This window comes from Microcaecilia unicolor, chromosome 8, assembly GCF_901765095.1.
Source record: "Microcaecilia unicolor chromosome 8, aMicUni1.1, whole genome shotgun sequence".
In the NCBI taxonomy this organism is placed as follows: domain Eukaryota; kingdom Metazoa; phylum Chordata; class Amphibia; order Gymnophiona; family Siphonopidae; genus Microcaecilia; species Microcaecilia unicolor.
In genome coordinates, this window is record NC_044038.1 from 68,516,502 (window position 1) to 68,544,240 (window position 27,739).

Here is a 27,739-nt window from a genome sequence, read left to right on the forward strand (position 1 = left end):
TCGAAAGCCAATTTTGGGCGTCCTCAACTGCTTTCCGTCGCGGGGACGACCAAAGTTCCCGGGGGCTTGTTGGAAGCATAGCAAAGGTGGGACTGGGGCGTGCCTAACACATGGGCGTCCTCGACCGATAATGGAAAAAAGAAGGGCATCCCTGATGAGCACTTGGGCAACTTTACTTGGTCCATTTTTTTCTTACGACCAAGCCTCAAAAAGGTGCCCGAACTGACCAGATGACCACCGGAGGGAATCGGGGATGACCTCCCTTTACTCTCTCAGTGGTCAATAACCCCCTCCCACCCTAAAAAAAAACTTTAAAAATATTTTTGCCAGCCTCAAATGTCATACCCAGCTCCCTGAAAGCAGTATGTAGGTCCCTGGAGCAGTTATAGTGGGTGCAGTGCACTTCAGGCAGGCGGACCCAGGCCCATCCCTCCCCTACCTGTTACACTTGTGGTGGTAAATGTGAGCCCTTCAAAACCCACCAGAAACTCACTGTGTACCTACATGTAGGTGCCCCCCGTCACCCCTTAGGGCTATGGTAGTGGTGTACAGTTGTGGGGAGTGGGGTTTGGAGGGGTTGGGGGACTCAGCACCCAAGGTAAGGGAGCTATGCACCTGGGAGCAATTTCTGAAGTCCACTGCAGTGCCCCCTAGGGTGCCCGGTTGGTGTCCTGGCATGTGAGGGGGACCAGTGCACTACGACTGCTGGCTCCTCCCACGACCAAATGGCTTGGATTTGGTCGTTTCTGAGATGGACATCCTCGGTTTCCATTATCGCCAAAAACCGGGGACGACCATCTCTAAGGTCAACCTAAATGTTCAGATTTGGGCGTCCCCAACCTTATTATCGAAATGAAAGATGGCCGCCCATCTTGTTTCAATAATACAGGTTTCCCTGCCCCTTCGCGGGGACGCTCTGCGAGGACGTCCTCAGGAAAACTTGGGCACCCCGTTCGATTATGCCCCTCTTTATCTCCCATAGGGTCCATCCTGATTTCTGGCCATAAAACCTCCACCTCCTCACCCGTGTCTGTATATGGGTTTCAAATAATACACAATAGTGGCATTAGGGGACACTAACAGTTAATGACCCCCCCCTGGAAACAATGAAATACAGATTTATTACTGGGAAAATAGCAGAAAGGCATTGTTCAGACAATCCTTCATAATACTCATATTAGTAGCAAACAGACGAATAATACAGTGCATTTACAGACACAGATATAATCTCAGTATTTTCTGAATTATTCAAATTTCTATAAAAGTTCTTGGTAATTCTGTTTGCTAGTTGTTTTTACTGGTTTGCCTAAGGTCACCTTTTTTGAAAATTAGCACCATATCGATTACTGTCCAGTTTTCAGGTATAGTGGTAGGTTTTAAGTTTGAATCATGCATATATTGTATGCTGACACATATACGCATGCTTCATTGTTAAGATTTGATTAAGATAGGATCACCTTACGCTTGTACTAACTGCCGCTCAATTAAAGTTAGTAGGTTTTAAGTTTGAACAATTTTTATTGGTTATCAAAGAAGTAAAAAAAAAAACACATTTCGAACTGGTCTAGTTAACACATAGGCAGCTATTATGTAACTGTACACACTGCTGTCATGATTATCACTGGGAGGAGGTTTTGACTAGTTTGTTTGCATCTCATTTAGATTGCTAATCACTGAAAAGTTGGCATAAGGAACTTTAGCTATGGACCTCCAGTTAGATTATTATTTTATTTTCCTACTAGTAAAAAAAGCCCCGTTTCTGATGCAAATGAAACGGGGGCTAGCAAGGTTTTCTTCAGAGTGTGCATGTGGGAGTGTGTGCGTCCCTGCCCTCTGCCCTCTCTCCCCTCCCCCCTCTGAGTCCTTCACTGTTACAGAGCCAGCGATTTGATTTCGTGCTCTGCTGTTTTCCTTCACTGACTGTGTTACAGAGAGGGCGGGGCAGACACTTGTAGGGAAACCGGATATCTCGCCCCCTTCACACTTCCGGCTGGAGGCTTCATAGAACGTTGGTGTTGCCTTTTATATAGAGAGATATTGTTTTGCATTGACTCCCCCCTAGTTTGTGAATGAACATAATTACTGCGTGTGGGTTTTGTTTGGAAACTGTGTGTATCTTTTTCCTTTGTTTCAGTAATTGTGATTCTTATTTTGAAATTTTCATAAATCCTAATTTTTATTATCACCATTTTTACCACCACTTAATACACAAATACCCTGTCCCCACCATCAATATCTTTTCTACCCCTCACAATATAAATAAGAAACGAGAACTGTGGAGCTGGAGGCTGTGGCTCTTCTACCTCCAACTCCAATTCTCTTTGCAAAATTAATCATGCCATGCATGATTTTATACACGACTGAAGGGATTCCTGGAAGATGGATGTTATAAAGTAAAATATCAAGGATTACTAATTAGAGATCCGTCAGTGGAGTGCCACAAGACTCTCCATTGTCACCTATTTTGTTCAATGTACTAAGGAGCTCATTGGACAATTTTTTGAATGTTTTGCAAGTTAATTATTATGTATATGCTGATGACATTACACTTCTTATCCCAGTTCAAAATTTAGAGCTACTACGGATAATTCTAGTACAGATTTGTATGAATAAGTGGAAACCTAGGTCTCTGTTTTTCATTTTAAATTGAATGCAGAAAAAACGAAGATGATGTGAATGGGTATATTAACCTCACCACTTAATAATAATGTTTTCTTTATCACTGAGTAACATCGTTTTGAAGAATGAATTAGAGTTGAAGATACTTGGAGTGATAATTGACCCACTTTTGTCATTTGAGTCCCGACCAATTCTGTAACAAAAAAAAAAATGTTACGGAAATTGAGACAATTGGGAAGGGTACGGAAGTATTTCTCAGTTGAATAATTTAGGCTTATTGTTCAAGCCTTAGTTCTAAGCCATCTTGACTATTGCAATTTACTTTATGTGGATTACTCTTAGGGGTCATTTTACTAAGCTGCAGGAAAAAGGGCCCTGCAGTAGCAGCGGAGGCCGTTTTTCCTGTGCACCAGGGCCCCTTTTTCCGCAGCAGGTAAAAGTCCCGCAGTGAGAACTCTTACTGCATGGCCATGTGGCGGGAGCCCTTACTGCCACCCATTGAGGTGGCGATAAGGACTCCCGCGCTAACCCAGTGGTAACCGGGCAGCACGTGGTGATGCTCGATTACCACCAGGTTATCGCTGCGCAAGCCATTTCTGGGGGTGGGGGGGTCTTTTTCCCCTGGAAATGGCATGCATTTGGGGTGGGACTACTGCCAGCGGTCTCATTGGACTAGCGGTAGTTCCAGAAGAGCAAGCGGTAAGCCCGTGTTGGGCTTACCGCCACTCTCGGCTAGGCTGATAACTTTCAAGTTGCGAAATGGGAACACCCCATTCCCTAGACAGTTGCACTGGCTGCATATTAAGGCAAGGGTGTTTAAGCTTTGCGTGATGATATTCAATATTTTGCATGGTTCAGCTCATGTCTTTGGTATTACTGCCCTCTGTAAGACGTTTCCAAAATAAGTGCTTAGCTGTATTCTATAAACAGTGCCTAAAGTTAGTTGCAGTTTATAGAATAGCACATAAGTCCAGGAAACGTGTCTACATTTAGGCATGGCCATTTATGCCACTGAAAGCCAAACGTTCCAGATTAATTCCCACAAACCCATCTACTCATCACATATCCAGGAGACAATGACAACGACCTAGACTACATCTCCCGCCACATTTTCCCCTACTTATCCCTTGTTCTATCCCCTTTCGCCTCATCGACCCCTTCTCCAATGCTCACCTACCCTTACTCACACCTCTCCTACTCCCTTCACTCTCGCCCATCCCCCTCCGCCTCATCTACCCCTCCAATTGCTCACTTACCCTTGCTCATACTTCTCCTTCTCCCCTCATCCCTGCATTTCTTCATTCTGTCTTTTATTACTCCGATAATACTCAACTTATTTCTCTCCACCAATACTTTGTAATCCCAATTACTACGTAAGCCGCATTGAACCTGCTTTGAGTGGGAAAGCGCGGGGTACAAATGTAATAAATAAGTAAATATATGTGCCTAAATGTAGGTGCATTCCACCGAATTCTATAACCACACGCGTAAATATGAGTAATACCCATGCTCCCCCCCCCCAAGGCTGCACCCCCTTTTCAGCTATGCACGTAACAATTTACGCTTGCCTCTTTTTAGAATACGCCTAAAAATAAGCACTCGTAAATTCCAATTATTGCCAGTTAGCGATAATTTATCAGCCAATTATCACTGATTGACTTGTTACTCAATTATAATACAAACAGTGAATTAGGGTGCAACTCTTGCCTCTTTTATGCAGGATAATGTTGATAAGGGAAGAACATAGATCTCATAAAACTGTTGCACATATCACAAAAATAGGGAGTGCTGAATCGGCAGTTCCCTGTTAACACAGTTAAAAATATTAATCATCGGTCACGAAAACCTTCCGCTTCATTAAATGCAGTGGAAGTTTTTTTGACTGATGATTAATATTTTTAACTATGTGCACAGGGACATGCCAATTCAGCACTCCCTATTTTCGTGATGAATGCAACAGTTTTTTATAAGGTCTTTTTTTTCTTCCCTTATCGACATTATCCTGCATATAGAAGAAATAAGAGAGTTGCACCCTGATTCACTGTGTTTGTATTCAAGTTGTTTTGCTATTTTGTGTGAATCCGACTGTGTTGGGGATTTTACACTAAGCATGGTTGTTACTCAATTACCCATGCTCCTCCCTTTTCAGCTATGCACGTCAATTTACGCTTGCCTCGGTTTAGAGTATGCCTAAAAAGAAGCTCGTGTAAATTCCAATTAATGCTAAATAGTGATAATTTGTTATCTGCCAATTATCATCACCAATTGGCTTGTTATTACGTGCGCAACTTGCCACACCTTGTATAGAATCCGGGGGTTAGTGTGCTGACAAGAGCCGTTGGCTCCCAAGTCCTAGACGCCATCCACAAACACCTCTGGCAGATGTGTGCTTCATGGGGTGACTACTCCATCAATGTATACATTTATCAAGATGGACATCAGTTGATGTTACCCATCTTAGTTCCAGCTTACATTGTTCCCCTTTGCTGTCCCAATGCAAGTTTTATCAGGAGCTTTGAGTTATCTAAGCTTTCCTAGTAACCCTGTGTAATTAACTCAGCTTCCTTCTGCAAAGATAACTAAAAAAAATTGTTGCCCTCGTACTATTGCAGGGTCTCATACAAGCCAGGGCTAAGTTATCAGGAATCCACTCTGTGTGTTATCTATAATGGTATAGGCTGAGGATTGAGGATACATTGTAGATTTACTTCCCTTACGTCACAGGGCTGAGATTGAGATCCATCCTGTGTATTTACCATATATCATGGAGCAGAGCATTAAGGATCCACTCTGTATGCTGTGCAAAGTGGGAAGGGGATCAGTGACCAGCCTATCTGTTAGCTGTATGCCACAGTTTTTAGAATCTCCTCATTCTGTCCCTCTGTTTCCTCTCAGCATCTGGCACTGATAATGGATCTGGCTCTCTACCCGGCTGGGCCATCGCTGTGATAGTGATCGCAATCCTGATCGTAGTCGCACTGATTGCTGCTTGTGTCTACTACTTCCTATTGAGAGACAAATCGTAAGTACAGACAACCTCCTCTTTCAGAATGACTGCATTCATGCACAGATAGTAATAATTATAGTACTAAGGCTGGAACATGTAAGGCAGTGTCTTGCTAGCTGTTACGCCATACCATCATTTACTATACCACAGTTGGCACCCACAGGCAAAGCACAGAGGTTATCAAAATATAAATACCTAACAAGAAAGAGCAGAAGGGGAAAGGGAAGAGGAAAAGAGGCTAGAGAGAAGTGGAAGGAGAAAATCGATGCAGGCTTTTACAGCTCTGAGCCAGAGGAAGCAGATGGAAGAGGGGAGAGAGCAAGGGGCATTTGAGCCCAAAGTTCCATTTCAAGGAAGGCAGGGCTGTTAGTGTTATTCCGAGAGGTGTGTTTGTTACTGATTTATAACTCTAATTTTGCCAGATTCCTCTGATACAAGTCTAACAGCACAAAGGGGCCGATGCAGAAAGCTTACGGTAGAGCCACGGCTCCATCAAAAATTTTCTGATTTTAAAATAATGTAGCACGCTGTAAGCAATGAGCCTGCAAGTTACTGCCGCACTCAAATCACTCATTGCTAAATGTCGTGCGCCAGCGGTGATTGGCTCATGCACTAGAAGCGTGACATTATTTATATATATATATATATATATATATATATATATATATACAGTGCTTTTTTTGTAGAAAAAAAGGTGCCGGTACTCATTATGGGCGGGGCCACCACATATGGCTCCACCCTAAGATAGCCACACCCCTTATACCAGCCATGGCACATACAAACAGACGTCATTGAAAATATTATACTGGTATAGAAGAAAAAAATATCATGATTTTTTTTCATTATAAATAATTTCTGTAAGCTCTTACAGCTCCAGTATACCCAGTGCAAAATAATACAGCAGATGTAAATTCTCAAATTGGACATATTTCAAACACTAAAATGAAAATAAAATGATTTTTTCTACCTTTGTTGTCTGGTGACTTTGTTTTTCTATCCATATTGGTCCCAGTCTCTGATTCTGCTGCTCTCTATCTGTTCTCTTAACTCTGTTTCTAGGGCTTCCTTTCCATTTATTTCTTTACTTTCCTCCTTTCTTCTTTTTCATTTCTTGCCCTGCATCCATAAGTAAAAGCTAGGTCCTCCACCGTGGAATTGACTGGAGGAGGTATAATGTGGATCCAGTTTTTGCCTATTTTCTCCATCCATGTGCAGTTTTTCTCCTCTTCCCTTTCCCTCATCTCCATCCATGTGCAGTTTTTCTCCTCTTCCCTTTCCCTCATCTCCATCCATGTGCAGTTTTTCTCCTCTTCCCTTTCCCTCATCTCCATCCATGTGCATTGTCTTCTTTTTTCTTTTCTCCCCAGTATCCATATAAAGCAATAATTCTCTCTCCCCTCTCCTCCATCCAAGTCCAGCATTTCTCCTCTGTCCCCGCCAACCCCTCCATCCATCCATGTCCAGCAATTCTCCTCTATCTCCTGCTCTCCCTCTCCATCCATTTCCAGCATTTCTCCTCTCTTCCCTGCCCTCCCATCCATGTGCATATCCTTCCTTTCTTCCCTCCCCTCCATCCATGTCCAGCATGTCTCCTCTCTCCCTTGCCCTCCCATGTCCAGCGATTCTCCTGTGTTCCGTCCTGCCATCCATGTCCAGCGATTCTCCTGTGTTCCGTCCTGCCATCTATGTCCAGCGATTCTCCTGTGTTCCGTCCTGCCATCCATGTCCAGCGATTCTCCTGTGTTCCGTCCTGCCATCCATGTCCAGCGATTCTCCTGTGTTCCGTCCTGCCATCCATGTCCAGCGATTCTCCTGTGTTCCGTCCTGCCATCCATGTCCAGCGATTCTCCTGTGTTCCGTCCTGACATCCATGTCCAGCGATTCTCCTGTGTTCCGTCCTGCCATCCATGTCCAGCGATTCTCCTGTGTTCCGTCCTGCCATCCATGTCCAGCGATTCTCCTGTGTTCCGTCCTGCCATCCATGTCCAGCGATTCTCCTGTGTTCCGTCCTGCCATCCATGCCCAGCGATTCTCCTGTGTTCCGTCCTGCCATCCATGCCCAGCGATTCTCTCTTCCCTGCCCTCCCCTCCCAGCAATGTCCATCAATTCTCCGATCCCTCCCCTCTCCCATGTCCAGCAGCAATTACATAGTAACATAGTAGATGACGGCAGAAAAAGATCTGCACGGTCCATCCAGTCTGCCCAACAAGATGAACTCGTATGTGCTACTTTTGTGTTTACCTTACCTTGATTTGTACCTGTCCTTTTCAGGGCACAGACCATGTAAGTCTGTCCAGCACTATCCCCGCCTCCCAACCACCAGCCCGCCTCCCACCACCGGCTAAGCTTCTGGGGATCCCTTCCTTCTGAGCAGGATTCCTTTATGTTTATCCCACACATGTTTGAATTCCGTTACCGTTTTCATTTCCACCACCTCCCACGGGAGGACATTCCAAGCATTCACCACTCTCTCCGTGAAAAAATACTTCCTGACATTTTTCTTGAGTCTGCCCCCCTTCAATCTCATTTCATGTCCTCTAGTTCTACCGCCTTCGCATCTCCGGAAAAGGTTCGTTTGCGGATTAATACCTTTCAAATATTTGAACGTCTGTATCATATCACCCCTGTTTCTCCTTTCTTCCAGGGTATACATGTTTAGGTCAGTAAGTCTCTCCTCATATGTCTTGTAATGCAAATCCCATACCATTCTCGTAGCTTTTCTTTGCACCGCTTCAATTCTTTTTACATTCTTAGCAAGATACGGCCTCCAAAACTGAACACAATACTCCAGGTGGGGCCTCACCAACGATTTATACCTTCTTGAATATGTGAGCGCAGGACGTGCAGAACTGCCAGTCACAAGATTAACCTCTGTTACGTCACAACACATGAAGGCTGAACAATATGCACAGCTTTTGAATCACTAACATACAGAAACTGATGAAGACAGCAAAGGTCCATGTAGTTTGTTTCTCAAATACATAACAAATCCTATTTTCATTTTGTACCTGCCAAGTCAATGAACTCTAAGCATAACCCAAAGCAGGGAACCAAGGTAAACTTTTCTTTGTTCAAGAGCTGTCAAAGCTGCTCCGTACTTCAGAGAGAGTAAACCCTTGCCCCTAGTTAACATCAAGAAGCGGCCTCCAGCACCCCGCACTTGTTCCCAAGTCATCGGTGGGTTTTTTTCTCTCACCCGCCCCAGGGATTGATAACCCTCAAGGGCGCCCAAGGAAACCTCCCTAGGGGGAGGGATTAACTCAAGCAGAAGCCAAGACTGAAGCTCTGAGTAAACCTTCTCCAAATCCCGAAGAGCGAAGCCGGAGTGGGCACGGTGGGGGTGAGAAGCCACTTCAACATTCCACCTGAAAGTGACAGTTACTGGCCGCAGTCCAACGTCCACGCGCGCATACAAACACACACAGGCCGCCTCGGAGCAACCGGCTCTAAGGAGTACACAGAGACTCGTGCCCTCCTTCGCTTCCAGAAGCCCGTTCTCACATTCTCCCAATCTATTGAGTAGCCATTGCGGTCATTATGTCTCACCAGCACGATTCTCCGACTCAGCAGCGTGAACGATGCAGGCAGCGATTGAAGGAGGCTGCCTGTCTGCGTCGGAGCTTCCTTCCCTCTGCGAGTCCCGCCTACGTTGTTACAACTTCCTGTTTCCGCATAGGCGGGACTCGCAGAGGGAAGGAAGCTCCGACGCTGACAGGCAGCCTCCTTCAATCGCTGCCTGCATCATTCGGGCCTCTGAAGTCTTTAAAAAGAAAAGTAAGTAAGGGGACAGAGGAAGGGCAGGACTCGCCGGGAGGGTCGTCAGGGGGGCAAAATAAAGGTGCCGGTACGCCGTACCGTTGCGTACCGGCACAAAAAAACCGATTAAACAAATATTGAAACTTGCAAGTTTCAATATTTGTTTAATCGGTTTCCTTAAGTTCCGACTATTTACTTTACTCCAAAGATCCATAAAACCCTTGTTAACCACCCGGCTGCCCTATTGTTTGCAGTCGAGGTTCTGTGTTTGAACCACTCTCCCAGTTTTTAGACTTCCATCTTCGTCCCTGTTTGAAATATATTATGTCATACTTGAGGGACTCGGGTCATCTTTTGGACTTGTTAGATCAAGTAAAGGTAGCAAGAGATTCTGAAATTATTTAGTGACGTTAGACGTCACAGCATTGAATACGAATATCCTTCAAGGGGACGCTGTAAGAATGATTGAGGATCTTTTAAATACATTGCTGTTATCTGCATCTATGGGGTTTTTACTGGTGGTGATGGCAAAGCTGGTTATATTCAACAATTTCTTCACTTTCCAGAGTCAGTTTTTTCATCAAGTGAATGGTGTCGCCATAGGGGCTACGGTAGCCCCCAGGGTGGCATGCCTATACATGGCCCAATTTGAGAATTTTTTTGTATATCCATCTGGGTTCTTTTCTGATGTGGCAACATGGTTGCGGTATATTGATTATATGTTGTTGATATCGCGAGGCAACATTGAAAATCTTAATCGGTTCATTGAGTATTTGAATTCCAGAAATGAACATATTAAGTTTGTACACCATGTTGGTGGACTTGGAGTAAATTTCTTGGATGTTAATATCCAGTGGACTGAAGGACATTTTGTTATACGAGCGTATCACAAAGATACAGATCGGAACACCATCCTTCATTACCGCAGCCATCACCCTCGGAATTTGACAGCTAGGATTCCTACCAGCCAGTTTCTATGCATTCAGAGATTATGCAGTTCCCATTTAGAATTTCAAGAACAAGCAAGTCAGATGATGACCCGATTTCAACAGAGGGGTTACCCTCGAAGGGTGATACGGAGAGCTTTAAAACGTGCATACAGTTTTCAAAGGGAATGGCGACGCCTGTGTACTCCTGAACAAGATATGTCCCATTTGACTTGTGTTTTACCATACACACACATGTCTAAAATGGTAGTACAAATTATTTAAAAACATTGGGCATTATTGGCGATACATGCTCAATTTAGAGCAATGCCCATGTTTGCGTTTAGTCAGGGTATGAACCTGGGTGAACGGCTTAATTCTGAAAGAACAGGGATAAGTCACTCTATAGATGGCATAACAGAGGTCATTATGCATGTGGTCAATGTGTATATTACCAGTATGCTCTTCAAGTGAAGGAGATTCAGGTTCCCCATTCCTAAGGTAAGATGTATAAGTTACAAGGGTGTACTGATTGCAATTCTACACAATGTGTCTGCGGTATATGTTGCCCGTGTGATCTGTGGTGCATTGGTCAGACCACGTAGAAAATTAAGGTGTGGATAGCTCAACATCTTAGTAATCTACGCACTATCCGCACGGAGGCCCCCTTGGTGTCCCATTGGGTGCAGAACGGTCATTTAGTGCAGGAACTGCAGCTAAAGGAAACGTCTGAAAATAACAAGAAGCAGCATAAGGAGTGTCAAAGCAAATGCAAGGCGCAGATAAAGAAGGCCAAGAGGGATTAAGAAAAAAAGATACCATTAGAGGCAAAAAAACATATCAAAATTTTTTTTCGGTATATTAAAAGCAGGAAGCCGGCAAAAGAATCGGTTGGGCCGCTGGAAGACCGAGGGGTAAAAGGGGCGATCAAGGAAGATAAAGACGTAGCGGAGAGATTGAATGAATTCTTTGCTTCGGCCTTCACCGAGGAAGATTTGGGTGGTATACCGGTGTCGGAAATGGTATTTCAAGTGGACGAGTCGGAGAAACTTACTGACTTCATGGTAAACCTGGAGGACGTAATGGGGCAGTTCAGCAAACTGAAGAGTAGCAAATCTCCTGGACCGGATGGTATTTATCCTAGAGTACTGATAGAACTGAAAAATGAGCTTGCAGAGCTACTGTTAGTGATATGCAATTTATCCTTAAAAATCGAGCATGGTACCGGAAGATCGGAGGGTAGCCAATGTAACGCCGATTTTTAAAAAAAGTTCCACGGGAGATCCGGGAAATTATAGACTGGTGAGTCTGACGTCAGTGCTGGGGAAAATGGTAGAGGCTATTATCAAAAACAAAATTAGAGCACATCCAAGGACATGGATTTCTGAGACCAAGTCAGCACGGCTTTTGTGTGGGGAAATCTGGCCTGACCAATTTGCTTCAATTCTTTGAAGGAGTAAACAAACATGTGGACAAATGGGAGCCGGTTGATATTGTGTATCTGGATTTTCAAAAGGCGTTTGGGAAGGTACCTTTATGAAAGGCTACAGAGGAAATTAGAGGGTCATGGGATAAGAGGAAATGTCCTATTGTGGGTTTAAAAACTGGTTGAAGGATAGGAAACAGAGAGTGGGGTTAAATGGGCAATATTCACAATGGAAAAGGGTAGTTAGTGGGGTTCTAGGACCGCTGCTTTTTAATCTATATAAATAATTCCCACCTCCAACGTTCTGAAGCTCACTCCGTGGCAGTGAAGCCCTGAAGCCCTGTAGTATTCGTAGGCTGTCAGCACCAGTCATAGACCCGCCCTCAACCCCGCCCCACCCACACATAATTTGCAACTCCAACGTTCTGAAGCTTTCTCCGTGCCACTGAAGCCTTCAAGCCCTGAAGCCCTGTAGTGTTCGTAACCGCTCTCACCAACACTCATACAGCAGCCCTCAGCCCCGCCCCCTGCAAACTACGTCACTCAGCCACTCACAGCACCCCTCTCACTCCCGCTCCAGCCAAACCAACAACAGTCAACAAAAGCCGTACTTCGCCGGGAGGGGGGTCCACACCCCAAGGTGAGGGGGCACATTTTCCTCCTTCTGATTCTGACGTCCTGCACATTCTACGTGCAGGACGTCAGACTCACAGAACAAAGCCTTGCTGAGCTGATCTGCAAGGCTTCATTCTGTGAGTCTGACATCCTGCACGTACAACATGCAGGACGTCTGAATCAGAATGAGGAAGCCTTTTGAACGAAGAAGACGAAGACCTCGGCTGGCGGGGGTTGGGGTCCCCCACCAACAAAGGTAGGGGGGGGGGGGTGGTTATGACTTCAAAGTGAAGCTGACAAGCGACTGGGAGAGGGTGGAAGACCTGTTCAAATACGAGGGCTGCAAAATTGGACGAGGCACTTATGGGCATGTGTATAAAGCCAAGCGGAAAGACGGGTGAGTGACTAGGCCAGGGCCCCGGGGACTGTGTCCTCCCTTTCCGGTATTTATGGGACTGCTAATGGAAGGAGGGGTGAGGCACGCAGGGGTGGGGGTGACATTTTCACTTTCTCCCCTTTCTCCCTGTATACATTTATTTCATTCTTATTTTGGGCTCAGCCCCGTTACTGGTCCATGAGAGCCACTGGGGGCGGGGGCCAGTGCTCAGACTATCTTTATACACCTGCAGAGCTTGCTTTCTTTTTGGGAGGTGGGGGTGAGGAGAGGCCTGCTGTAAGCACCGCTCTCCCATAATTTGGTCCACAGCACACGGTCAGATCTGGGTTGTCTTTTACATTTCAGGAGTTCTCGGGAACTAATGAGTGATTGAACAGCAATGGTTGTTAGAGGACTGGTAGTGGGCAGTGGGATTCCAAGGGAAATATTTGGCTATTAATTGTTTTAAAGTTCAAGTAAGTAGATTTTGTCCAAGAAAGCGTTCTAGAAACAGCTGGGATTTACTTCACTCGCGGTCTCTCTCTCGCTCTTTCTCAAACACGCTCTCTCTCTCAAACGCTCTCTCGCTCTCTCAAACACACTCGTGCGCGCGCTCTCTCAAACACACTCGCGCGCTCTCTCAGAGGACAGGGAGCGGAGCCTGGAACTTGGATGACAGGGAGGGAGGGGGCCACGCTGGAACTCGGAGGATAGCCTTGCTAGCGCCCGTTTCATTTATGTGAGAAACGGGCCTGTTTTACTAGTATATTTATAAATGATTTAGAGATTGGAGTAACTAGCAAGGTAATTAAATTTGCTGATGACACAAAGTTATTCAAAGTCGTTAACTTGCGACAAGATTGTGAAAAATTACAGAAGGACCTTACGAGACTGGGCGGCTAAATGGCAGATGACGTTTAATGTGAGCAAGTGCAAGGTGATGCATGTGGGAAAAAAGAACCCGAATTATAGCTACCTCATGCAAGGTTCCACGTTAGGAGTTACAGATCAAGAAAGAGATCTAGGTGTCATCATCGATAATACACTGAAACCTTCTGCTCAGTGTGCTGCTGCGGCTAGGAAAGCGAATAGAATGTTGGGTATTATTAGGAAAGGTATGGAAAACAGGTGTTGAGGATGTTATAATGCAGTTGTATCGCTCCATGGTGCAACCGCAGCTTGAGTATTAAGTTCAATTCTGGTCGCCGCATCTCAAGAAAGATATAGTAGAATTGGAAACGGTGCAGCGAAGGGCGACTAAAATGATAGCGGGGATGGGACGACTTCCCTATGAAGAAAGACTAAGGAGGCTAGGGCTTTTCAGCTTGGAGAAGAGACGACTAAGGGGAGACATGATACAGGTATATAAAATGAGTGGAGTGGAACAGGTGGATGTTAAGTGTCTGTTCACGCTTTCCAAAAATACTAGGACTAGGGGGCATGCAATGAAACTACAGTGTAGTAAATTTAAAACAAATCGGAGAAAATATTTCTTCACTCAACGCATAATTAAACTCTGGAATTCATTGCCGGAGAACGTGGTGAAGGCGGTTAGCTTAGCAGAGTTTTAAAAGGGGTTAGACGGTTTCCTAAAGAACAAGTCCATAAACCACTACTAAATGGACGAGAAAAATCCACAATTCCAGGAATAACATGTATAGAATGTTTGTACGTTTGGGAAGCTTGCCAGGTGTCCTTGGCCTGGATTGGCCGCTGTTGTGGACAGGATGCTGGGCTCGATGGACCCTTGGTCTTTTCCCAGTGTAGCATTACTTATGTACTTATGTGTAGTATTACATAAAATAGCGCCGAGGGGGGACAGTGTTCCCCTTATGTTGATCAAGAAGGAACAACGCTTGATTTTTTCAATGGAATACAGTAATTCCCCATGGTCTCAACAAAGAGATTGATTGGCTTAGCCTTTAGGGTGAAGGATATTTAAACTCTGTTATCCTGACGTAGACCATATTCATGGTCGGGCGTCCATTTTGGACTTACCCATGGTAGTATGGTGCCATGATCGAAGCCTGTAATAAAAAGGATTTTAGAGATTGCTTTTCAACTCTTATCTGCCTTGACTAACAAGTGCACTTGGGGTCTGTATGGTTGATTAGAAGTAATTCTGTTTAAAAATGATTGTTTAACTTTGATTGTGTGAAAATAAGTTGGCATGTAGAAGATAAGACGCAGCTCTAATTAATTTGGTGTGTGAAGAGGAGGATGACGCTTGTTTTCGAAGTTCAGGCTGACCACCTGGACTTGGAAACATGTGACCACATTCCCACAGTATGGCTTGTTTACCTATTCTCAAGCATTCTGTAATTTTCCTTGGCTCTGAAAATAAGCTTTAGCTTAATAAAAAGGGGGGCTTGTTGCAGCAGAGCTTTGAGGCTCATCTGCGGGTGGACGCATCAAGCAGAAAAGACTTGTTCCTGGTAATAAAGAAACTTCGGGCTTTCGCTGCAACAGGCCTCCCAGCTGATGAGATAAGGACCTGAAATTCCTGACCAGTGATGTTGTATGTATAATATGTATATATCTGTCTTATAGCTTTCTTTTAGTTAGATGATTTAATCATTGTAGATTTTAGCACCTCTAATAAAGGTCTCATACCTAATATGAATCCAAAAGAATCCACAGTAATTATTGAGTAGTCTGTGTCAGTGAGACAGGCTGTAAATCCATAGCAGTACACTTTTGGCGACAAGGGTGGGGCTCATACAAAGAATGACACTTTTTTAAGAGGAATGCAGAGGAGAGTTCAATTCCAAGGCTGGGATGAGGTACTATATGTTATTATAGCCACTGAGTGATCATAATGGGAGGAATAGGATTCCGGTTTAAATGAATCATTGCCTTTTGTTGTGGTTTGCTGCAGGCAAAAAGTTAAAACAAAAAGGGAGAAGGAACGGTATCACATACTATGTAAAATGAATTTATCTTGTTGGGTAGACTGGATGGACCGTAGGAATTAGCAGGACCTTCACAAGGACAAATATAGTAGCCGAGGGCATGGCTCCTGAGGAAGCACTTGAGAAACGGAGGCTCTCGGTCGAGTGTTCCCAATCGAGCAAACTACAGCCCAGATAAGTGTACTGATGTATATTACAAATTAAATATAAAACGTTTATAAAACAAAGTTAGTAAATGGAGGTTTTCAGACTTATGACGATTCTGCAACTTATCCCAGTTATAGCAGATAATGATCTGCATAGGATAGGAGGCAGTCTGCAATCCGTGTGATATAATCCAGGGTGAAATGCAGAGAATCTGAAGTCTTTCCTCCAACAAATGAAGAGAGAATCTTACTTGCATTAAGAATAAATTGAATGGATTCTACTAGCAAGTACCAATAGAGTGATTAATTGGATATTGACATTTATACCACCAATGTGTTATTAGCACATGTTTATATTCTTCTCGTTTGAATGCTACACCTATGAAGGCCTGTGTAAAAACTGTAGTACCCTTAATTGCAGAGTTAAATGAACTTGGTATGATACATTGTTAGGAGCTTTTGGTACAAGTGTAGAGATAATAAATGCTATTGATGCTGAAACTTTAGCCAAAGTAAAATGTATTAGAACTGACATTAATCAGCTTATTATTTTGCAATATGATAGTTTTTTTTTATTATACTCAGTTTACAAGTAGAAATTAATATAGCATAATTTACCACTTGCATGTTATAATATTTATTTGCCCTTATACAAAGGAATAAGGCTCAAGATGACTAACTCTGAACATTTGTGGCGGTGAATTTCACCAGTGGATTCCTTCCACAACCTGATTAATAATTTCAAATACTGCCTTGTGCACTGACCTCTTTTGTTATGGACAAATTGTGTAGTTTAATGTAACTAAGCAGTGTGTATTTGTAATACTGAACTATTAGATAGAATTGAAAAGCAAAGGACCGAATGTAATAAAAAGGATTTTAGAGATTGCTTTTCAACTCTTATCTGCCTTGACTAACAAGTGCACTCGGGGTCTGTATTGTTGATTAGAAGTAATTCTGTTTATGTTTAAATCATTTTTATTGATGAGAAATTCTCAAGAAAATACAGCTGTGGAACTGAAACAACTCAACATGAAATCATCAATCATTTTACATTAACCCCATGCCCCCCTTCCCAAACTAATCCCTCCCCCCCCCCCCCCCCCCCCCCCCTTTTATGGAACTCATCAACTTTCAACACAGTCCTCACTATAACACACACGTCTCTAGTGTTCATAAGTTCAACAGATGGCTTCATGCTCCGGGCGTAAGTGTCATCCAGAACGGGCCCCAGCACTGTTGAAATTTCTTCCCTTCTCTCGATTCCAAGTCGACCAGCCCAGCACGTTCCAAGCGCATCAGTAGTAACATTCGTGTCTGCCATTGTTGTAGTGTAGGTGCCTTGTGCGAGATCCACTCTGCTAATATGACCTGTTTGGAGGTGAAAGTCGCTTTGGCCACAAATTCTGTAAATCCTTTGGAGCTAGGCTTTAATAGTCTGGGGTGTCCAAACAATAGCCCAGCATCATAAGTCCATTTTGTATTCCAAAGCTTAGATACAGAAAACAGAATGGATTTCCAAAATTTTCCCACACTCACGCAGGTCCAAAACATGTGTCCTAAAGTTGCACCGGCCTCTCCACATTTTGGGCAATCGCCCCAGGAGGACATTCCCATGTAGAAAGCTCTTCTAGGAGCCACATGGATTCGCATCGCAAACTTATATTGCACTTCCCAATGACTCGCTGCTGCGCTGACACGTCTAATAGACAAAACATGCGTTTTTAATTGTGCAGCTGAAATTTTAATATGAAGTTCACTGCTCCATTGTGTTGCTAATCTGATGTAATCCGGCTCCTCTGTCGTGTCTCTTATGTGTCTATGATGGAACGTGAGTGGAACTTCTTGCTGGGCCGCCAGGGAAAATGCTGATGACAGTTCCTCTTGTACGTCCTCTGCCAGCGGTTCCCGCCCTAGGGAATCTATGTAGTGTTTAAGCTGCATATAATGAAATTTGTCTGTATCTGGAAGCCCAAATTCTGTTTGTAGGTCCACAAAGGGTTTAATCCTACCTTCCTGGTCTAATGCGTGCTGAAGGTATAGCAGTCCCTTGCATCTCCACTTTTGGAATGTTGGGTACAACATCCCAGGTGCAAACTGTACATTCCCACAGATGGCCTGTAAAGGTGTTACTTTTGCTGAGAATTTATGTAGGCGGCACACCCAAGACCAAGTTGCTTTTGCCGCTGGCATTATCATTGAGTATCTCAGAATACTCCGGGATTGGTCCCCCACCTACATGTAGATAATTTGTGAAATGCAATTCCGGCATCATTTGGAGTTCCAATTTGGTGTTGGAGAAGTCTTCTGTCCCACGGAACCAATCATTGACATGACGCATTCCGCATGCCACTGTCAGGTATCTCACACTTAATAGGCCCAATCCACCATATTCCACCGGGGTTGTCAGAGTTGACATTGGTAGTCGCGCCTTTTTACCCTGCCAAAGGAATGATTGTAAAAGTCTATTTAACTTCTTCTCATCCGTTCTTGTCAAGTATAATGGTATTGTTTGGAACACATATAACCATTTTGGTACAATGCACATATTATATAAGGCTATCCGTCCCAAGAGCGTAATAGGTAGTGCTTTCCACATATTCAACCTCTCTGCAGTCTCTTTCAGCAATCGTTTAAGATTTTCATTATACATGGTGGTCAGGTCTGCTGGGAGCCAGATTCCAAGGTATTTAATTGGTCCTTTAGTCCAGGTTAGTTGTTGGGGGTCCCTGTGCTGTATCCCTTCTGACTCTGTCACCGGAAGAATATAGGACTTGGGTGTAATTTAACTTAAACCCTGAAAATCCTCCAAACCTTTCCACCCTTTCTAATACTCCTGTTAGGGAGTTGTTGGAATCTGTTATGGTCAAAAGTAGGTCATCCGCATAAACGAACACCTTCAAATGATGATCTTTCACCCCCACCCCCTTCACCTCCTGCGCCCGCCTTAAATTTTTTAACAATGGTTCCACTGCCAGCACAAATAGTAGGGGTGATAACGGGCAGCCCTGCCTAGTACCCTTTGAATTGAAAATTCTCTTTCCTGCCTTCCATTAACAAATACACTAGCTTTGGGGTCTTTATATAGTACTTCCACTGCCTTTAGGAACCACCCTGATATTCCTACCGCCGCCATTACCTGAAATAGGTAATCCCAATTTACTAAATCGAATGCCTTTTCGGCATTAAGGCTTAACACCCACACGGGTATGTTTTTTAATGTGCATGTCGCCATTGCAAGCATTAGCTTCCTAACATTGTGGACCGCTCTCCTTTTTTTTATAAACCCAACCTGTTCCAGGCCTATCAGGTCTGGCAAGCACTGCGCTAGTCGCTCTGCCAGTATCTTGGATAAGAGCTTTATCTCCACATTCAGTAGAGATATTGGTCTGTATGACCCTGGCCTTTCCGGTGACTTGCCCACTTTTGGAATTAACGTTATAAGGGCTGAATTAGCGTATAGAGGTAGTTTACCCTCTTCCACCACCTCCTCAAAATAACTGAGCAAGTTCACTAATGCTCCGGGGGGGTAACAGTCTATAATATTCCCCGGAAAATCCATCTGGGCCGGGGGCTGACCGCAGTTTCAGTGCTTTCACCGCCTTTTGCAGTTCTCCCATCGCCAATGGCGCATTTAACTGTTCTAAATGATTTTTGCGCATTTGTGGTAGCTGTGTCTCTTGAAGATATGTGACCAGTGCTTCCCCCCGGGGCCCTCCTTGACTTTTGTATAGAGTGACAAAATATTTTGTGAAAATTTGACCTATTTGGAGGTGATCATTGGTCAATTTATCATTTTTGTCTCTAAGGGTGGGCACTGTCCTAGGCCCTCCCCAGTTCTTTATTACTCTTGCCAGCAAGCGTCCTGCCCGATTCCCATACCTATGCAGTTTATATTTATAGAATAGCGCCGATCTCAGTTCTAGCTCATGTAGCAAGGTATTTAGAGCGACCTGCACCGCTTTCAAATTCTCTAAGTTGACCTTCGTCGGCCTACGCATGTACGTGCTTTGGCTTTTTTTAATCTCGATTCTAGCAGCAGGATCCCCGCCGCTCTGCATTTATTACGTTTACTGCAAAAGGCAATAATGTCCCCTCTCAGGACTGCTTTGGAAGCCGACCAGAACAAAGCGGGTTGCTCCCGGGCATGTCGATTATTATATTGGGCATAATCTGCCCATTTATGGTTAAGGTATTTTTGAAATTTGGGGTCTGTGAATAAATATGCTGGAAATCTCCACCCTCTTCCCTTTCCTATATCCCCTTGCAACTCCAGATCCATCCACACTGGCGAATGGTCCGATATTGCTTCTGGGCCTATATCAGTTGCTATCACCTGTGAGAACATTACCCTGTCAATTAATATGTAATCCAACCTGGATTGCGTTCCATGGGCCCTGGATCTGTGAGTGAATTCACGTTCTGCCAGGTGTAAGGCTCTCCAGGTGTCTATTAAATTGAGCTCTCTAACAAATAATGTCATTTCTCTGGCCCTTTTCCCTGAATAATGGGGTGAGATATTATTAGAGCAGTCCAAATCTGGGTTATGCACCAAGTTGAAATCTCCCATCACTACCAACCTCTGTTTACCTTTAGTATTACATTTACCCACTAAGGATCTGAAGAAATCTGGATTGTAAATATTGGGGCCATAAAGTACTACCAAAATGATCTCTAGTCCTGGCATCCAAACCTTCACTATAATATACCTTCCCTCCTTCCCTATAGCCACTTGTGTCACTTTATAAGTCAGCCCTTTTCGGAAAAGGACCGCTATCCCTTCTTTTTTCCCTTTTGCCGGCACGGAATAAATTTCTCCCACCCACAGTCTTTTTAGCTTGTCATGTTCTGTGTCTGACAAATGTGTCTCCTGAGACACGCAATGTCAGATTTATGCCTCCTCAAGGCTGTGAGAATTTTCGCTCTTTTTATTGGTGAGTTTACCCCCCCCCCCCCCCCCCCCCCACGTTCCAAGTTGTTATTCTGACAGGCATCTACCTCTTGAACCTCATCAACAGCTCAACTTCCCATGGCCTAGCCATCTCTCTTCCAAAGACTTATATTCATCTGACTACTGTGAACTATGAGTGATTGTGTGCTTATCGTGCTATCCTCCGTTGTTCCTAATGTGTCCCATGTCTCCAATAATATGTTCCCCCTGTATTTTAACTTCTTTAAATTCCCCCATCCCCCCTTCCCTCCCGCCAATCCCACCCGTACCTCCCTTCCCCAAACCCAATTATACCCTCTCTCCATCTTCTGGCACCCCAGGAGATAAAGTGATGAGACCTTCGAGCACGTGGGACCCCCACCCATTTACTTGACCTTGACCCTTGTAAAATGTTCAACTTTGTTTGTAACTGCCCTGTCCACAGCGTTACCTTCTTTATATTGCATCTATCAGGCCCGCTTCCAGTGTTGCTTTTTTTGCTTCCGCCACTGCTTTAAACATTTGCCATTGTCCCTGCATCAAGATTCTTAGGGTGGCTGGAAATTGCAACGTAAACTTCACGCCTTTCTGGGCTAATGCTGAGCAAAGTGGGTGAAATTGCTTCCTCTGCGATTGTACCTCAGCTGAGAAGTCTTGAGATATTAACACTTTATGTCCTTCATGGGTTAGGGTGTCTCTGCGCGTTCTAAAACCTTGTATAATTTCCATTTTGTGGCGGTAGTTAAATATCTTAGCATTACCACTCTCGGCCGTGCCTTGCCCTCGGGCTTGCGGCCTACTCGGTGTGCTCTTTCTATTACCAGAGGGCCTGTAGCGTCTGAAATCGCCAGTTCTTTACTTAGCCAATTCTCAAGCCAGGGTGTTAGATTTTGCTCCGGAATGTTTTCAGAAAGTCCCACCACCCGAATGTTATTCCGGCGAGAACGATTCTCGAGATCTTCCAGCTTTTCGTGGCAGCCTTTTAGTTGTTGCGTTAAAGCAGCTATGTCCAGGCCATAGCCTCTCCCTTCATCCTCCAGGGCCGACACGCGTGCCTCGAGATCTCCCACTCTCGTCCCTATGCCGTCCATCTGCGTGGCCAGGCCCTCCAGCCTTTGCTCCATCGCTGCCCACTTCGGCTCCCATGCTTTTGTTACCACCATAGTGAGTTGTGTTAGCTGCGCCTCTGTGAACTCTCCGGGCAGTTTATCGAGTTTGTCCGCCATTTTGGATTCCGGTTCATTCGTCTTAGTTTTCTCTTTTTTTCCGGATCGCTGCGCCATCACTCCAGTCGATTTCCGCAGGTATTTGTCCATAAACTAGGGCAGTCTCAACTGTAGGGTCTGCGTCAAGATTTCTCTTTAAATAACTGCACTTTTAAACCAATTTCGGGCAGGAGTCTCGGAGCTTCAGCAACACGCTGCTGTTCAGCTCATGTCCTCACGTGGTCTCTCAGAAGTAATTCTGTTTAAAAATGATTGTTTAACTTTGTGTGAAAATAAGTTGTAATACAGAAGATAAGACACAGCTCTAATTAATTTGGTATGTGAAGAGGAGGATGGCGCTTGTTTTCGAAGTTCAGACTGGCCACCAGGACTTGGAAACATGTGACCACATTCCCACAGTATGGCTTGTTTACCTATTCTCAAGCATTCTGTAATTTTCCTTGGCTCTGAAAATAAGCTTTAGCTTAATAAAAAGGGGGGCTTGTTGCAGCAGAGCTTTGAGGCTCATCTGCGGGTGGACGCATCAAGCAGAAAAGACTTGTTCCTGGTAATAAAGAAACTTCGGGCTTTCGCTGCAACAGGCCTCCCAGCTGATGAGATAAGGACCTGAAATTCCTGACCAGTGATGTTGTATGTATAATATGTATATATCTGTCTTATAGCTTTCTTTTAGTTAGATGATTTAATCATTGTTATATCTTAATCATTGTAGATTTTAGCACCTCTAATAAAAGTCTCATTTACCTAATACGAATCCAAAAGAATCAACAGTAATTATTGAGTAGTCTGTGTCAGTGCAAAGCCTCAACGGCTCATAGTAGCCGATAAGTTGTTTGTGTGTGTATGTTATGGATTTATATGATGTATTAGATTGGGATGATTGTAAGTAAAAATATGTTATCACTTTTGTTGTTCTATTGAGGGATATTGACCCCTGATGACGCTCAGGACAGCAAAACACGAATCGTGTTGGGTCACAATGGAAGTGATACGACATGAAGTTTAGCGTCATTTAAATAAGGCGTTTTTGTATATGAGGACAAAAAAAAAAAAGAGAGGAACAATTTTGGAGAATAGTTATATATGTTTGCCATCTATGATTGATGCCAGAGGATTACCTTTCAAGCGTTGTATGTTACAGTTCCGACTTTGTTGGAGCGAAGAGAATGTAAGCATTTGAAGTTTCAGCTTTGAGACTCTTTATGTGGACTGTGGTAATCGGAAGGAAAATGCATGAGACATTTGGATGTAGGATGAGCATTCATGCTGCTGTTTGGACTATTTTCGAAAGAATTTGAACTATTCTCAAAAGAAATGTAGAGACTAAGTACTCCAATTTTGATCCCATATTTATAAAGGATTGATTTGAGGGGCAATGAGGATGTTTGTTGTGAGTTAGAATTATATGTATTAGAACAGCAAAGTGTTTAAAATTTTAGAATGTAATATTTGTATGAAGGGATGGTTTGGATATAATAAAGATTAATATTTCGCAATAGTTGTTTTTATAATTGTGGAAGTTACAAACTATACAACTATATACTATTTTACCTTATTACTAATGCATATTCATTGGGGAAATTCTCAAGGGTTGCAGTCCTTGAGGACTGAGGATGCCCACTCCTTTTCTATAGTATTGCATCTATATATGGTTACCTAACTGGCACATATCCTATAAAGGATAGTAGGTTCCTACTTTCCTTTTATAGAACACTAGTGTAACCAGGTATGTACATGCAGAAATGCTTAAGCGTGAGCCCTTACACCAGCCATAGAGCTTGTGTAAAATGCTTGCACCTAATTTCAGGAGATATGCGTGTAACTTATGTGCATAACTTATAGAATACTATAAGCGTGTACTCTGCCCAGACTCCTGCAATGTTTATGTCCACCTTCAAACTACACACTATCACAGCCACATGTGTATTTACAGAATAATGCCTAGGCTGAATATTGGTGTGTACACGTGTATGTGTGCACAGGCAAGCATGTATGCCGGTATTCTAATCATTTTCATGTAACTGGTGTGTAATTGTGAGTGCCTTCTTTATACAATTACCCTCTAACCCCCTAATTCTGTAAACTTGTGCACACATTTTCACGCTTGGCTTGCAAAGTTGCATGTGTTTCTTATAGAATACTGGCAGTTACTTGCATAAATTTAAGTGGTATGTTAGGTGCTAATTGGCAATAAAAACTGATAGGCAATAATTGGAGTTAATTAGTGCTAACTAGCACTACTTAGTAGTTCATTTAGGCCCAGATGCACTAAACGTTTTTGATCGTTAAATGAGCCCTCAAGGAAGAATTTCCTATCCTTTCCATGCACTAAAGCCCATTTTCCGACGACAGTAGCAGCTAACGAAAACGGAGTGCAGCTGAGCAATTCTTCTACAAACCCCATTGAAATGACATGCACTAACCTTTTCCGACTGGTTTACCGCAGGGAAAGCGATTGAAACGCCGTGAAATCTAACGAGAGGTCTGCACCTCTCGGTAGGGCTGCGTGGGCTTGGAAAAACTATAAACAAACAACAAACCTTGAGCCAATCCCAGCCCATAGCTGTGATGTAAACGCACTGTGATTGGCTCAGCACAGCGTGTTGTGACACTGCTCCCTGCTTCTCCCTGCAGCATAAATCCAAGCTTCTGGCACGTTAGAAAAAATAAATAACCCACAAAACACATGGCTCCCCGTTTCCCCCTGCAATAAAAAAGAAAAAACCGAAGCAAAAGGATTGGGAGGGGGCAAAGGCGCTCGTCATGAGCGTCCTGTATGGACGGCCTTGCCCCCCCCCCCCCCCCCCCCCCGCACGAAAAAACTCCAATTTTAGCAGCCCCAGCCCCGGCCCTCCTCCCTTACTGTTCTTCTGTGTGTTCTCCCACACTAGCTCCGCCTCCCGCCATGCTCCGCTCCCCCCCCTTTGTCTTACCGGCCCGTGCAGCGCCTCTCACCTCTGCTGCACGGGCAATAACAGCTGATCGGCGATTCAGCAGGCCTCCTCAGATGTCCCTTCTTTCTTCCTGGGCCCGCCCTCCTCTGACATAGGTAAACTTTAGGCTTTAGGGGCTTCGCGTCTGCCCTGCCTGCTTGTAAAAGAAAGCGGCAAATCTTGTCGACGTCGCGACATCGCGTCGGGTCTTGCCTCACTGGGTCCCAGTGAGGGAAGACCCGACGTGACGTCGACGAGGAGGTTTGCCGGTGCTTTCTTTTACAAGCAGGCAGGGCAGACGCGAAGCGCTGCCTGCCATGCTGCTTTTCAGATTTTTTTTAAAGCCCCGGATGGAGAGGAGGCGAGGGCTGACTGCAGTCTGCAACCGAGCACCCCCCACCCACTGACACCTGGGGCGGACCGCCCCCACCGCCCCCCCCCCCCCCCCCCCCTTGGTATGCCACTGGTTGATGCATCTGGGCCTTAGTCGCTATCCTAAAAACTGCATGTGGGAGGGGCTTGGGCGGATCAGGAGTGTGCAGAATGCTGAGATTCTAGAACCTTGTCACTTACACATGCAACTGTAACGTTTAGTTGTAATTTATAGCAGCCGTTGACATGGAGTAATTGGCTGTGCCTAAATGTTAACACCTGAATGCCAGCTTAGGCTAGTATTCAGTAAGAATGGTTACACATATAATTGCTGATTATAGAATTTGCATCCTAGTGCCTAAATTTCATCACCTTTTCAGAATTACCCCCTTAGTGCCAAATATTGTGCTACCTTGGATCTTTATACTTCAGATTTGTTTTGTTTCTGCTTAGAGTAGTGGATGGTGTGGGATATATATATTTAAATTAATAATTGGCTAAACACTGACACTGTCTCTGGCTTGCCTCCAGCCCAGCCCCACTTTTGACCAGCAAAATCTTTATACACAGCAGTTTTATACGTACAGATTTAGCTGGTTGGAGGGGTGGGGTAGGGGGGTTATTTTAACTTGCACAGATTGAACTGGCTTACTACCAGAATTAGCTGGTTTAATATTTCTGGGTCAGTATTTAAACACTGTCTTCAGCATTTTTTTTAAACTCTGGTCATGGCATGTAAAGATAATATCAGGATAATCCCTGTATTTAGCACCGATAACTGAATCGCCAGCAGCACTGGAACATATGACTGGAGTGACAAGTGCTGCAATGATGCAGATAACAGCAATATTCAGACAGCTATCTGGATATTTGCTGTCCTAAATTTATCAGGGTAGAAAATTGAATATTGCTCTGCCCCAAAAAAAAACACCCCAATGTTGAGGTAATGTGGAAGGATTTTTTTTTCAGAAGCAGTATCCATAAAGAGCTATTGAAAATCCAGAAGTAATGCTGGTCAGCACAGAGATCCAGATATTCACTTTTGAATAGCAGGGTCTTTGAAAATTGACCTTGGTGTGAATTTCATCCACTGGTGTCCAAAGCCATGTTGTTATAATTATTATTGACGTACTATAAACAGTGTATACTTCCAGATAAACAGAGTTGAAGTGATTTGTTGCAGAACTAGGATTAGATGAGAAAAAAGGAGAAGTAAACCTCACGTAACCAGGAGCAGTAATCAAAATAGGTGAATCCAAAGAGGATATCAAGAAGTCTTTATTGTAAACAAGCTGAAAGACGACCTGACACAGCCATGTTTCGGCACAAAGACCTGCCTCAGGGGTCTGGTGGATCTCTGTTATGGCACAACCTCTAACAAAAGAGTATTGTCAACATCCAGGCCGTCGAATCCTCAATGGTGCAAAAATGCTGAGCTGCAATAATCGTCTAATTGGCTAGGGTTTGTGACGCAAATGATAAAAAGAATTAGAACTTAGTCCTGGGGATGGTCTAGCGGGTCAGCAGCAGTGCTATGTGCTGCCAGGTGGATGGTCTGGGTTTGATTTCTGGATCCAGCTTCTGCTTCCCGGTGTTAACAGCCGAAGAGGGAAGAAGGAACCTCAGCCATTGTTCAGAAGCAACACCTAAAGCTCTGATTCAGGGTCAATGATTGTAGGATTCTAGATGGAACCTTGGTTCATGGCCCCATCTGGACCACTGCATAGGACTATCACTCTGATGACCAGGCTATATAAGTGGGAGAGGAATACAGAATAGGAGGAAAATTTCCTAGGGTAGTTACAGTTAAAATAAGAAGTTAAAACATTTGGGAATGCAGTAATCTCGTCACATATACTATGCAGGGATCTTCATGTAGAATTTTAATTTTAACTCCCAGAGTCCTGTACAGAATATATACCAGGATTACCCTAGAAAGCTTACGGCACTGTAGCCCAACAAAGCGTGGTCTTATTTGAGCTGGAAGCTCACAGGAGCAGGAGGAAACTAGTTACCAAAAGAATATAGAATTGGGGAGTCCAAACTCCTGATCTCTTTGCTCTAACTAGCAGTACTGTTGAAACAACATCCTGAATCAAGTACCCAACTACAAAAAAAACCCAGATGAACATGATCAGGGCCGTAGCTACCATTGAGAAGAACATTTTTTAAAAAAACAGTAGATCCTGGAGAGGTTTAAAAAAAATCACAGAGGAAGATGAGACACTAGGACCAAAGAAAGGCTCAGATAATAAAGGTTAAAATATATATAGTTATTTGTTTATTTTACAGTGCTTATATCCCACAATTTCCCACCTCTGGCAGGCTCAATGTGGCTTACAACATCTGAATAACAAATAGACAGAGTATAATAAAAGGAAAGGGGTAAGCAGGGCAGAGAGGTAAAGATAAATAGATGGGTCAGTCCATAATAGCAGTGTCAGTCCATTCTGGTGGCTTCCTGAGATTAGTGAGGGTGGACAGGATCTTTGGG

General features: G+C 44.0%; 1 protein-coding gene across 5 annotated transcripts in view; it reads left to right on the forward strand.

Moving 5' to 3' along the window:
- LOC115475473 (carcinoembryonic antigen-related cell adhesion molecule 1-like) overlaps positions 1 to 27,739 on the forward strand; it is a 130,401-nt gene that overhangs the window by 84,389 nt on the left and 18,273 nt on the right. For all 5 annotated transcript variants that reach the window (XM_030211214.1, XM_030211212.1, XM_030211211.1 and 2 more), the window contains one exon: positions 5,515 to 5,641. In XM_030211214.1, coding sequence (XP_030067074.1) covers positions 5,515 to 5,641 — 127 coding nt within the window. The remainder of the gene's footprint in view (positions 1 to 5,514; positions 5,642 to 27,739) is intronic.